Source organism: Trachemys scripta, chromosome 17 (assembly GCF_013100865.1).
Source record: "Trachemys scripta elegans isolate TJP31775 chromosome 17, CAS_Tse_1.0, whole genome shotgun sequence".
NCBI lineage: Eukaryota > Metazoa > Chordata > Testudines > Emydidae > Trachemys > Trachemys scripta.
This window is the reverse complement of record NC_048314.1, coordinates 15,662,547-15,676,205: the sequence shown is the minus strand read 5'-3', so window position 1 is coordinate 15,676,205 and position 13,659 is coordinate 15,662,547. Positions and strand designations below refer to the sequence as shown.

At 42.9% G+C, this 13,659-nt stretch overlaps 1 protein-coding gene across 3 annotated transcripts in view; it reads right to left on the bottom strand.

Annotated features, from left to right (window-relative positions):
- The window catches only part of NUP214 (nucleoporin 214), a 78,816-nt gene extending 66,162 nt beyond the window's left edge, over window positions 1-12,654 (bottom strand). For 2 of the 3 annotated variants that reach the window (XM_034793840.1, XM_034793841.1), the window contains exons 1-10: window positions 12,491-12,652; window positions 10,199-10,394; window positions 8,620-8,771; window positions 7,177-7,381; window positions 6,289-6,359; window positions 5,878-5,941; window positions 4,565-4,668; window positions 3,826-3,932; window positions 3,257-3,323; window positions 2,505-2,631 (exon numbers count right to left, since the gene is read on the bottom strand). In XM_034793840.1, the coding sequence (XP_034649731.1) occupies window positions 2,505-2,631; window positions 3,257-3,323; window positions 3,826-3,932; window positions 4,565-4,668; window positions 5,878-5,941; window positions 6,289-6,359; window positions 7,177-7,381; window positions 8,620-8,771; window positions 10,199-10,394; window positions 12,491-12,532 (1,135 nt within the window). In that variant the 5' untranslated portion in view covers window positions 12,533-12,652. Of the gene's footprint in view, window positions 1-2,504; window positions 2,632-3,256; window positions 3,324-3,825; window positions 3,933-4,564; window positions 4,669-5,877; window positions 5,942-6,288; window positions 6,360-7,176; window positions 7,382-8,619; window positions 8,772-10,198; window positions 10,395-12,490 lie in introns of all 3 variants that reach the window. The other variant, XM_034793842.1, reaches the window with a different exon arrangement.
- Between the last annotated feature and the right edge of the window lie 1,005 nt (window positions 12,655-13,659).

The following is a 13,659-nucleotide window of genomic DNA, read 5'->3' as shown; positions in this document are numbered from 1 at the left end:
AGGACAGCAGCTGTCTGCCATGAGCAGAGCAGGCAGCGGCAGCCTGCGAGCAGGAGGCAGCTGTTGTGTCTGGCCTCGCCTCCCTCCCAGTGGCTCATACCATTTGGCATAGCTGGGGGGGGGGAAAAAGGGGGGCTTGGCAGGCCCAGGTCAAGGGTTTCTGGCTGCCACGCAGACAGCTGGGCTCCCCCGTGCCACCTGTGCACAGATCGCACCGCCCCCGCCTCCTCCCTGGACTCTTGGGCCCCTGCCGGGCCCAGGGCAGAGCTGGCAGGAGGGTGCCGCGCACGCAGCTCCCCCACCCCGTGCACCCACCCCAGCCCCACCATTATTCAAATGCAGAGGCCGGGGAGTGTGGGGTCCTAGCCCAGGCTGGCCAGGGGGCAGCATTGGCACTCAGCGGACAGCCACCCCCTACCACCAGTGGGTGGGCCTTGCTCCAGGTAACCCTCCTTGGCCCATGCTCCGTGGAGCAGCTGGAGCCCCATCGCCCCAGCAGCCCACCCCTGCCCCATCCTCTCCCTCAGGGGAGACCCAGCACGCTCCCCGCCGCATGGGGGGCATATACAGGCTGATTCGTCCCGAACCCCGCACCTCCCTAGGGATGAGTCCCCTGACTCCTGGGAAGCGTCAGAGAGTGGATAAAGCAAGACTAAGTGCAGCCAAAAAGGAGCTGATTGGGTTAAGTGGGGAGGGTATGGAATATGTAGCAATGGACTTCTCTGAAGAGATCAGCTGAATCCTGAGACAAGAGACATGGACCTAAAGAAGCTGCTCCAGGAGATTCCTTAATCCAATAAAAGTGTCTGGATTAACACACAAAATGCTTCAGATCCAATTCTGCATTAAACACAAATTGCGTATCGTAGCCTGTTGCTACAATAAAGGCTACGGCTGTTCTCAGTTAACCGGCATCCTGCTGTGCTCCCTACATGCAGCTTGTCCCTACTTTCTGCTCTGCCCAAAGGCACCTCCATTTCAGTCTCACTCTGTGTTTTGAGGGAGGGTTTTCAAAATCCATCCAGGTACAGCACAGTAGTGCCATTATATCTTCAAAGCACCTTGTCAGAGACAGAAGCTGAAGCACCTTCAGGCAGAGCAGAAGCTACAGCAATAACGTAACTGGCTGTATGTAGAGCATAGGAGGGGACAAAGCCAGGTCAGGCCTTTTGCTTTAATGCTGAGCTGATCCCTAGGCATTTACGAACCATGCATTTTCCTGGTTATGGATTTAGCCTGCTTTTCCTTTAGATCAATGCAAATAGTATATATAAGAAAACAGCCCTGCAGGAACAACTCTTCTACAAGAGCATGCCAAGCACTTTTACAGGCAAGTACTCAAGTGAAATGCTACAGGTAGTTTCAAACCAAATATCTCATCTCAATTCCATCGATTGAGTAAGTGATGGAAAACAAAGCACATACGTTATATATTGACTACTGCTGAGTCCCAGGTTACTAAGAGCTTCTCTAATTAGACAACTAGATGCTGAACTGTACCAGAGCCCTGGTCAAGATGTAACCTCTCAGGACACTGATTAATGCAAAGTAACACACATTGGAAAACATAATCCCAACTATACATATACAATGATGGGGCCTAAATTAGCTATTACCACTCAAGAAAGATCTTGGAGTCATTGTGGATAGTTCTCTGAAAACATCCACTCAATGTGCAGCGGCAGTCAAAAGAGCAAACAGAATGTTGGGAAACATTAAGAAAGGGATAGACAATAAGACGGAAAATATCACATTGCCTCTATATAAATCCATGGTACGCCCACATCTTGAATACTGCATGCAGATGTGGTCACCCCATTTCAAAAACGATGTATTGGAATTGGAAAAGGTTCAGAAAAGGGCAACAAAAATTATTAGGGGTATGGAACGGCTGCCATATGAGGAGAGAGAAATAAGACTGGGACTTTTCAGCTTGGAAAAGAGACGACTAAGGGGGGATATGATAGAGGTCTATAAATTCATGACTGGTGTGGAGAAAGTAAATAAAGAAGTGTTATTTACTCCCCATAACACAAGAACTAGGGGGTCACCAAATGAAATTTATAGGCAGGAGATTTGAAACAAACAAAAGGAAGTATTTTTTTCACACAAACACACAGTCAAATCTGTGCAACTCTTTGCCAGAGGATGTTGTGAAGGCCAAGACTATAACAGGGTTCAAAAAAGAACTAGATAAGTTCATGGAGCATAGGTCCATCAATGGCTATTAGCCAGGATGGGCAGGGATGGTGTCGCTAGCCTCTGTCTGCCAGAAATTGGGAATGGGCAACAGGGGATAGATCACTCGATGATTACCCGCTCTTTTCATTCCCTCTGGGGCATCTGGCATTGGCCACTGTCAGAAGACAGGATACTGGGCTCAGATGGACCTTTGGTCTGACTCAGTACGGCCATTCTTATCACCCTGCCATTCCCCAAAAGATATCTGAGTTGCTATTATTAATAATATTCCCCAGTAAACAAAACAAGCAGATAAGACTTACTGATAGGTATTGGCATGTTACTGGTGTAATCTATGGCAACACCTACTGGTAAGGTGTCATCATTCTTATCTGTCACAGGAAGTTCTGCTCTGCTGGAATCTTCCAGAACCCATGATTCCCAGTTGTTCTGGAAAGAAAAAATATTTTTGCTACTGTTCTGTGATTTTCAGCACTCTCACTCACACTGGGAACAAGCTGCAGGAAAGCACAAATACCTTGCACATGAATTGTGGATAGCCTGGCTTTGGAATGTTAGCCAAAGATTTAGAAAGAATAGATAGCAACAAGATGGGCTATATCTGTCAAAATTTTCCAGGTAAAAAAAAAAATCCTACAAGTATCAAAAACCTTCACAAATTCCTGAGTGACTTTTACATATGGTACTTACATTTTCTGGAATTAGTTTACTTTAAGATTCAAGTTAAACTAATGAGCTCAGCAAGACTAAAGTCACCATGGTGAAAAGTGATTCAGGATGTTAAACTGGCACCAAGCCACTGATGCAACACAGCCCTTTCGCACTTTGCTCACTACCTGCTATGCTTCAGTTCAGTCTACTTTCTGGTTACTAAAAACTTTCTGGCTCATAAGCAAGGCAAGGATGTAATAAAAATTTCCTTTCGTCTTAAGATTCTACGTATATCAGATGGGTAAACCCTGAGATAAGCTTTCTCTAGCCCTCAGATCTTGATATTCAGATAGCTTTCCTGGAAAAGATACATTTGGTCAAGTGCAGTAGAAAGGAAGGTTACCTGGTCCGCTTGTCTAGAGAGAATGCTGACTTCTGTGGAAGCTGCTGAAGCTGCCAGGACTAGATCCCTTCAAGTACAGAACCAAAACAGTGTTAAGTCCAAATATGATGACAACACAGAGTTCCTCAGCCCGTACTATTGTAAAAGGCATCCCAAATACTTATGGCATGCTTTATGAATCAAGAATGAAACTGATTTATCATGCTCAAGTGGTAAAACACAGGGGAGAAATACAGTGAACTCTTCACCATTCTAAACAGGTGTCATTAGCAGTCAGGGCTTCAGTTCCTTTGTCAGAGTTGATGATATAAGATACTCATGCACCATCATTATTCTAAGCGATTTGTGATGGAACAGAAATAAATAGTTTAACAAACAGGGCATAACATCTTCACACAGACCTGTGAACAGAAAAATCTAAAAGCTATCCACCACTTAAAGCATCAGTTTCATTCTTAGTGGAAAGCACATGACTTTAAAAACCTTTGTGCATTTATTTTACCACCCAAAAACAGAGAAATGGATAGTTTGTTATGTATATAGACTTGGTCATAAGTCTCTACACTCACCACTCCTCAACATAGTTGAGAAAGTAATGATGCTGTCTCTCGGTGCAGCTACCATAGCAAGGCTCCATGAAATTCACAAACTTCTCTGGTCGTTTCTCTTCCTTTTTCTGCAGAGACCGGAGGAGCAGAAATCAACATTCGATTTAGCTTCCACTAAAGCAAGTTAAGTGAGCTTCTCATACAAATGGGTATATCTAGACAATATAGTTACATTACATTTCTTAGAAATATGCTCAGATCACTACAAACTTAATCTGGTCCAACTGTGTAAAGTGCGCAGGAGCAAACAGGAGTGCATGTGTGCATCACTATACACAAACAGTCCTGGGAGGGTACAATTTGGTATTGCGTACAACAGCAGGTTACCAAAAAAAAAAAAAAAAGCAGTCTCTGGCTAGCCCACATATATGTGATAAACCATCAAGGTTACCTTTCAGAGCACCTGATATGCAGGACTTAAGTCCTGCTAACTTGGAGACCTCAAAAGGTCTACCATTGTCTAATCTCAATAGAAAATGGGATACTGATTTATTCCCAAGTGGACCCTACTTCAATTTTTTGCCATTAAGCTTCAGAATTGAGTTTGATACTGGAACCTCTATTTGATGCTAATGAGAACAGTAAAAAGAGCATACTATACTAATAAGCAGGTCAGAAGAACAAACAGTGTTACCATCACATTCATTAGCATAAAATTCTTAAAATGAGAAAAATAAAGTTGAGACTTTCTAGCACTTACAGGCAATACAGCTATCACCACCTCTGGGGATGTTTCCAAGGTCCCATCAGCAGCTGCGTAAACTATAGTGAAGACATAGGTGCCAACCCAAAGCACATCCAGGACTGGAAGGAAAATGAATAATCATCGTCCAGAGACATCTTAAAAGGAGCACTTCCTTGGATATTGTGTACTATGTGCAACTAAAACCAAACTCGAATGCTATTGTGATATTGTAAATCTCATAGGGATGGTTTACACCTCTGCAGTAGCACGAAGACAACTTCTAATGCGCTACTTAGCCAACTACATATCCTCTAGCAGACAACATACATGACGTGTTTGAGTGACATTAGGAGTGACATTAGGAGGGATGCGAGGAAATTCAGAAACAAAGCTGAAGCATGTACCTGGGCCAGCCTACTGTGCCTTTGTACACTGTGGGCAAGAACACACCACTGTCTTCGCACACTGAACAGATCTAACGATGGAGTTGAAGCCTTAACTCTAAATGTTCTGCATTTGCATCAGTCTTAGAAAGTTCTGAATGTAATTGTGTAGTGGTGGTTTGAGTTTTATTATGAAATAAGGACAATTAGAATTTACCTCTTTTTTTTATTTCTCTCATGAAGTGTCTGGAAATCTCCACGGCAAAATGTAATTGCAGACTTTAGAAAGTACAGTCCATCTTAAGTTATCATCACACATTGACATAATGCACATCTTAGAAACCCTAGATATGCACAGGAGCTACTCCCCCCACCCCCCCCAAGGCAGGTCACACAAATTTATCTTATTATTTTAATTATTTTGCATGTGCATAAAAAAGCAGTTTGTATTCATTTAAAAAACATTTAACGGTTTTTTAAATGTTTGAATATTCATAGAATATGATGCCAGAAGGCACCATTGTGATTATCTAGTCTGACCTCCTGTATAACACAGATCATGGGACTTCCCTGAACTAATTCCTGTTTGACCTAGAGCATATCTTTTAGAAAAACAACCAATTTTGACTTAAAAATTTTCAGTGATGGCAAATCCACCACAACCTTTTCTGAGTTGTTCCAATGGTTAATTATCCTCACTGTTAAAAAGTTCATGCCTTATTTCTACATATGAATGTCCAACTGAAACAAGGCCTTGTATATTAATTTTTGGCCTGGAGGCAGTTTTTATTACCAAATTAACCCCTCCCACCCCAAAAAGGTGTCTGGCAGAAACACCGGCACATCCTTAAGTACCTTAGCACCAACAAGAATCAACATAAAGAGACATCAATGGACATGACATTTTAATGGAAGAAAAGATTAAAAAAGAAAAAAATACTGTACCTTTAACAGGATTATCTGAGTCATAAAACGGAGGACAGGGAATTACTTTTTTCTCCTGCAGGGTCTGAAAGAAAAAGAATTCCTCTTTCAGAAATAAGATCAACAACCCCCATTAGGAGTTTAGCAGATCCCAAAGAATTGTTTTTAGGGTGCTACAGGTCCTTTTTAACAGCTACCACATTCCTCCTCAGAGACCCTTGCATTTCAGCAGCAGCAGATGTCCCAATACCTCTCAAAGGCAGATTGAGATGCTTAATGTTTATGATGTGCTTGGAAAGTCTCACCTCAAAGGCACTGTACTATCTACACTATGCTCCCAATGTCAATAGCCACATGCTGATGAAAGGCAAAATTAAAGCTAATTAGAAGTCAGTGAAAAGAAACAATGAATTACTGCAAACAAAAACTTACAGGCAGATACTGGACCACAGTGCCATTTTGTTTCCCTACAGCCAGTTGCTTTCCCTTGGGGCTCCAGCACACTAAGTAAACAAGAGGGTTTTATCAGCACAAAATAGAACGGCAGTGGAAGAATTAAACTCTTACAGTACTTCCCAGTGACAGCATCAGTCAACTAAATACCACTCAAACCTGAGCCAAATATCCAATCTTACTGAAGTTGTCCTCTCTTGTGGATTCCATGGACTTTTAATCTGAGCATTGCCATATGGTATTAAAATTTATTAAAATTAGCAACATTTAACTTTCTGCACATCTGCCTTAGAGTCTGGCTACACAAAAACTTGCAGTGGCTTAAACTGGTGAAAATCCTGTGATTTAAGACTAGCCACAAAGTTGCACCCATTTAACTAAATCAGTTTAAAAAAAAAAAAAATCACACCTTTTGTAAAACCAGTGCAACGTGTGTTTGAACCAGGCCTCATCTGGGCTAGAAGTCTGGAGAATGCTTGCAAAACATTAATTCTGCTTGCTTGCACCCCACATCACAGAAGACAAAAGTTCCTCAAGCACTGATGTAATTGAAAAATGCAGGGAAACAATTCTATTTTACCTGCAATACTGCAGTGATATTGAAGGCCTGATACAATGTAACCTTTTGTCAGAAACATTTAGCTCTAATTCTCAAAGTGGGCTGCTCAAGAAGGTCATGAACATTTTTTTAGAAAACCTCTACTGGAATATAAAGTTCTATTAAGTTTAACTCCATTTGCTCCCCAGGAGAAAATTTTAAAATTGCTGTAAAGGCAAATAAGCCTGTCTCTCTAGTGACACTTCCACACGCTTTACGGCATCTTCCATCTTTACGAATTATCACTAAGCCAGAGTTGTGTCACCCACCTGACGTAACAGCCACCGAGGAGGGAAGAGTGGCATACACTTTCACAGACTCTGTGACCTGCAGGACAGAGATGCTACCATCGGACAGACAGACAGCGACCATGGAGGGGCTGGCAGGGTTCCACTTCAGATCACAGACCATTGCCATGCTGCCTGAGTCTTTGGCCAGTTTATGATAAGCAAATGGACGTTTCTGCTGTTTAGCCTTTTAAGAGAAAATTAATGAATGCCTTAGCCCATGAATTCAGTGTGCAAACAAGTTCTCCCAAACTCACAATCCAGAACGATTTGGCCCTGCTGTACGGTAACGATTACGATGTAGGAAAAAAAACACTGACTGCTACAGCGCACAAACCAAGACTTAATGCAAGTTAAAGTGACATGTTTAGGTTAAAAGTTATGTATTATTTAAAAATTATTTCCTTGTGTCATGTTAATTTCTCCAGATGACTAAAAATTTTAAAAATCTAGTTTATTTTTTCCACCATTTAGGTTAATGGGGGGGGGGGGGAAGAATTAGTTTCACTTTTGTCAGTTTCCCTTTCCTAGTCTATAGTGCTGCAGCGGCTGGGTTGCAAACACTGAGGGGGACTGTGTAAACGTATGAGCACATTGTTTATGCCAGAATATTAAAAAAACAAATATTAATTCCTTTGCAGTGATATTTAAGTATGTTCAGTGCTGCACAAGATCAAATACTGTCACTGTTTCTAGCATCTAGTAGTAGTGAAGTTCTTTTTTAAATCTATATTTGGACCTAAACAACCTGATAATGCCCTTTTAAAAGCCAGTAGAGCAGTTGTGGAAATACCACTCCCTATATTGGGGGCTCACAGTCAATACTAAAGTTCAGTCTTAGCACACTAACACGAAAGCCCATGATACTTGATAAAAGGCAAGCAGTAAACTATACAAACTGGCATGTGGAACAATTGAACAAGGCCAAAATAAGTCATTTTCTGACACTACTGCACTAGAATATTTTCTGGATAATGATTTAATCTTTTCTTTCAACACGTGCCTTATTCAGGGAGAGATTACAGCTACGCAATACCAGAGAGTGCAATAGTGGAGAAGGACAATCACAAACACTGCTTAGTGCAGCTGACAGGGCTAGCATACAATCAGGAGCTTGAATGACCACATTCCAAGTCAGAGGTGGCAGTATTAATATTTGGCACTTTTCTTCTTCACAGGGCTGTTTGAACATCAGTTGTGAGATCCTCACAACAGCCCTGTGAGGTAGGTAAATAACCTAATTTTACAGGTGGGGAAACTAAAGCAGATTTTAATTGAAAAGTTATTGAATAACCCTCACAGTTCTTTGCGTACAAAGCATACTCTACTATGGACACCCAGGAAAACATTTTGAAATATCCCCTTTCTATCATCACATGCTTCCTTTCAAGGTGAAATTTGTACATCTGTTTGCATGTACCTTACCTGATTTGAGAACGTGCGGACATCAAAAAAGCCAATGAAGGAACCAAACTCACTGGATGTCATGCAGACAGACAGTGTGAGGTTATCACAGCTCAGAGCCAGGTGATGCACAGGAAACTTCATAGGAACCAATATACTTGGAACATTTTCAACTTAAAAACAAAAGGAAACGGAAGAGGGAAAGTATGGAGTGGTCACTCTTAGAAAACAGTCAACAGTACGTGGTCATTTTAAGCAGAATTATTAAGTAAATACAGATGCCACCTGGTAACCTAAAGTGTATTCATGTAAAGCTAAACACTGCAGACTAGTTCTAAAGGAGGCGTAGAGACATGTACTCCACTTTCCATGAGTCAAGTCTGAATAATCTTTTGGATGCTTAGCCATCTTGAAGAGGAACAATTCTAATTACAGGTTTTTGAGGAATTTCCTTGTTCTGGATCCTGGCATGTGGATTGCCCTAAAACTGAAGAGGCTGAGACTTACATCTACTTGGTTGTAAATTTTAATACACAAATTATTGGAAGGGTTGTATAGCACAGATCAAATAGAACTCATGACAATTTTTTAAAAATTTGATGGCTAATATCCCAGCAGGTCTCATTACTTTTGAGACTAAAATATGGCATCAGAATCACAGAAGCGAGATGAAGACTATTTTCCTTACAGCATCCGGTACTGACCTTTATCAGAGACAGGATACTGGATTAGATGGATGATTTGATTTAATATAGCCAGGCAATCCCTGAATTCCTGTGAATATCAACTGTCAGAGGTACAAGTCTGGTAACGCTTCTCAGGTGAAAGAACGTACTTATATGGCACACATCACAATTGTATTTTTAATTACTCAGGAGACATTCAGATACTAACAACCACCTCTCTTTCTTCCCAGCCTCTAAGGAAAAACAGCTTGATGAATTTATAGGTTTGTTTGTTTGTTTACATGAGCAAGGGGGTGTGTTTGGTAATTTATGAAGAAGTTACAGAGAGAAAGTTAAATTGAAGAAATTACTTTTGCACTGAGGTCTGAAAGCGGTAGTTTTGTGATGACTCATCTCTTTTACTGGAGAGGGTTCCACAATCTAGGTTGAGCTCCTGTGAAAATTTTATCTCCTGCTCTCACAAACCTCCGTAAGTGAGTTCACAGGTTCACTATTGTCCTGATAGACTGCACCTGTCACAGGAGATCATGGCTGTGAACAAAACAGCACTCTCTCCAGTAGCTAAAGCTAATCCCATGGAGGACTTTGAATGTCAGGAAGGAAAAACTGAACAGGAATTTATTCAATGGGGAGCCTGTGCAGAGAGTATGGTATCCTGATAACACGTTCACAGCAATTTATATTGCAAAGTAGACAACTGCTGCATCTTGTATCAGCTGGAGTTGCATCAGCATATGTTGCCTCATTCCTAGATATAACAAATTCAAATAATGAAGCCTGGTAGTCACAAATTCATGGATCACCACAACCAGGCCGGTATCAAATGGAACATGGCACGAATAGACTAATCAACTATGTCATAGACCTTCCAAATGCATCTCTCTTCACTGTACAGTAATAAAAAAAAAGCTTACCAATTTTATTGCGATCTTCTCCTGCTTGATTCTGCACGAGAAGATCTTTAGTGAGAAAGATCTGCAGGCCAGTTGCTCCACCAGCAAAGACTAGCCCATATTTGTTCGAGATGGCAAGGAGACTGGAACGCTCTTTAGGGAGTTCCTCAGGAGCATCAAATATTCGGACCTTCTTCAACGCTCTGAACTGAAAATCCTGTTACAAAAAAATAGAGTTAAAAAGCAATTCTATACGTGGGGTGGGGAAGAGGACAGAAAACTGAGTTTCACTTACACCCTGGAGAAACTGAACTTATTAAAAAGCACTCTACACTTTCCCCACTACTACACACACAGCCTCTCAATTGTTACTTCCCACACGGTTGCCAAACCACAAGCTCCTGAAAGTTATTTTAAATAGTTTACACACCACAATGACAAAAATATCGACCCTAAAATTGACCCAAGGAAAAATCATTTGTTACAATCACTTCCAGATTTCTTTTAATAAACAGAGAGTGCGATAGGGATAGTTCCATGAATTATCTATAAACAGATGGACCAAGGACTTCACTCAGCACATTTAATATTGACAAGATAAATAATGCAGAATAGGAAAGGCTGTTATTAATCTCATGAAACACTTTCACCACAAACTGTAACAGGTGCCTTTTCAACAGGATATTGACATCTCTCAGGGAGGTTTAAATACTAAACCATTTCTTCTTCACTTTTTCTGCTTTACAGCCTGAGCATCAAGTTATTTTCAAGCATCTTTTTAAAAGTATTTTTCTATCAGGTGTCCTAAAATGGACCACTTCTTTTCATTGTTTACAAAATAAATTAGGAAGTCACCATTTTAATTCCTGACAGGTATTTTTTTTTTCAAAAGTTTGATAATCCTTAATATACTTGGCACTAATTGGCAGCATTTGGAGAACCTGAAGACATTCCTAGAAGGTAGCACAACATTTTCCATTTGAAAAGAACTGTGCATCATGGCTAGTACAGTCATCAGAGTGACAGTTGAGGGACACTGTCAACTTAAAAGTGGTATATGTGTCTGAATATATTTTTACCTGCTATTGTAGTAACACTTAAGATAGCTATACACAAAACAATAGGAAAAAATCCCCCTCCATCTTCCCTCTCCCCCTTGAATGTTTACTTTGTGTATTTGGCAGTAATTTGCGTATAATCACTCCCCCCTATTGTTTGCATAGGGCTTTTGCATCACAGGAAACAGAAAAATAGGAAAAAAGGTGATTATAAACCACAAAATTTTAAAGATACATATAAATGCCGATTGACTGGATTGAGAACTTTATGGTAACATTATTACTATGCAGTCTCACTCCCCAAGTTAATAGGTTGACACAAAAACACGCACAAACCAATGTTTTAAAATGTAATGGTGGTGCCCAACGTTAGGCTCCTAAACAAACTGCCTGATGGGGCAGGAGGGGTACTGACCATACACTAGGACCACCAGATGTCCTGATTTTATAGGGACAGTCCTACTATTCAGGGCTTTGTCTTACATAGGCGCCTATTACTCCCATCCCAATTTTTCACACTTGCTATCTGGTCACCCTAGCACCTGCTGATGTAAAAGGCACTTGTGGGTGCCCCCCACCTCTCCAAAAAAACAGACCACTTATTTAGGGGTCCCCCTCCCTTAGGCACTTAGTAAAGTGCCTAAATATAGATACAGGCGTTTAACTCGATACCGCCAGGCGTGGAAAACTGAGGAAGCAACCGCGTCCTGTCATACACAACAATGTTTCACCTGAATAACCAGTCTCGCTACCAAGCTCTATGAAGGAAGCTGGTTTAGCTCCTGCCTGGAAAGGAGCTTGCCCTGGGCCAGCGAGTAACATGGGCCCCGGCAGCGCGGGGTCCCAGTTCCACGGGACAGGGCTCCACCCATACAGGGGAGAGGGGGATGACTGGGCCCGAGAGAGAGGATGAAGAAGGTTCATTTGAACAGTGGAAGAGGGAATGGCTGCTGAGCTGAGTGACAGGCTGCCACCACCCTACCCCAGGCGTCCTCCCACCCAGCTCCCTGCCCCCGGAACACAGCCCCCCCCGTGCACCCTAACAATCCCCCCACCCCGCTCCCTGCCCCCGGGACACAGCCCCCCCCGTGCACCCTAACAATCCCCCCACCCCGCTCCCTGCCCCCGGAACTCCCTCATACACCCCCTAAGACCCCCCCCCTCCCGTCCCAGGGTCCACCAGGCCCCAGCCCCGCGTCCTCCCCCAGCCCCTACGCTCCGCACCGGGCCCCCAATCCCGCCAGCCCTCCCGCACCTTCATCTCCCGCTCGGGGACCACATCCATATCGTCCCCCATGGCTCCGGCTCAGCCCCGGCGCCAACCGCTCGGCTCCTCTTCCCCACCAGCGGACTGCGCAGGGACCTGAACAGACGTTTCCGCTTCCGGCGGCCATCAAGACTAAAGAGCCGCTCTAGCCGCAGCGCTCTATGGTAGCGCCTCTGGTGCAGGGAGAAAGAAGCGTAGAAAGAGATTAAGATTAGGGGAGGGGCCTAATGCCAGGGGGTGGGAGCTTTGACTGGGAAGGGGCGTGGCTAAAGGGGAGGGGGCGTGTCAGCTCTTTGGGGCAGCGACTATGGTTTGTACAGCGCCTAGCAGAGTGGGGGCTTGCTGCATTACTGGGGCTCCTAGGAGCGACACTGAATAATTCAAACCTGACCCTGTGTAACAAGGGAGATCAGATAGCACCTGTGAAAAATCACACCACTTATTTTTCAGGGGTGGTGTATAGTTGCCTGTAGAAGACAATACCTCCAATATGGGGAGTCACATCTGGTCACCCTACCGTGGATCTAGCCAGCCTGGGAGGAGGCTGCAGCGTAACTCACAGGCTAACATTTCCCTTACCTGATCGGTCACATTACTGTCACTCCACTACAGTAAATCACCAGCCTCAACCTTAGGAGAAAGTAGTTATTCCAGTGTTGCCCCCTCTCCTGATATTGGGTGTTTTAGATAAAGCCCTAGCTCCTGAAGTCACTTTATTACGGAAGACTGGCACGTTCTTTTAAAGAACAAGCAAATGTCCAACCCTCATGCCATTTGGGATGGAGGGGGGGGGTGTATGTGGCCTAAATGTAGCCTAAAGGCTCAGATGCTAGGCGGCCAGAAACCCCAAAGATGTATGTTGTAAGAAATTCATAATCTTGAAGCCACTCATGAGGTTGAAGGCTTGGCAATACTATATGCAATAATCAGTACACAGACAGCGTACATAAGAGCTGCGAATGATGCTGCCAGGGGGTTATATCTGAGCATAATTACCATAACAGTTTAGCACTTTGCGGGGGGGGGAGGGGGAAATAGATCCACTTCCTGCATTTCAAAACTGATTACCGTGGGTCAGTACAAAGGAGTTCTCCATTCCTTGTACGAACAGTCTCCAAGTGAAACATGAGTGCAGCATAAATCCCATTTTAAAACAT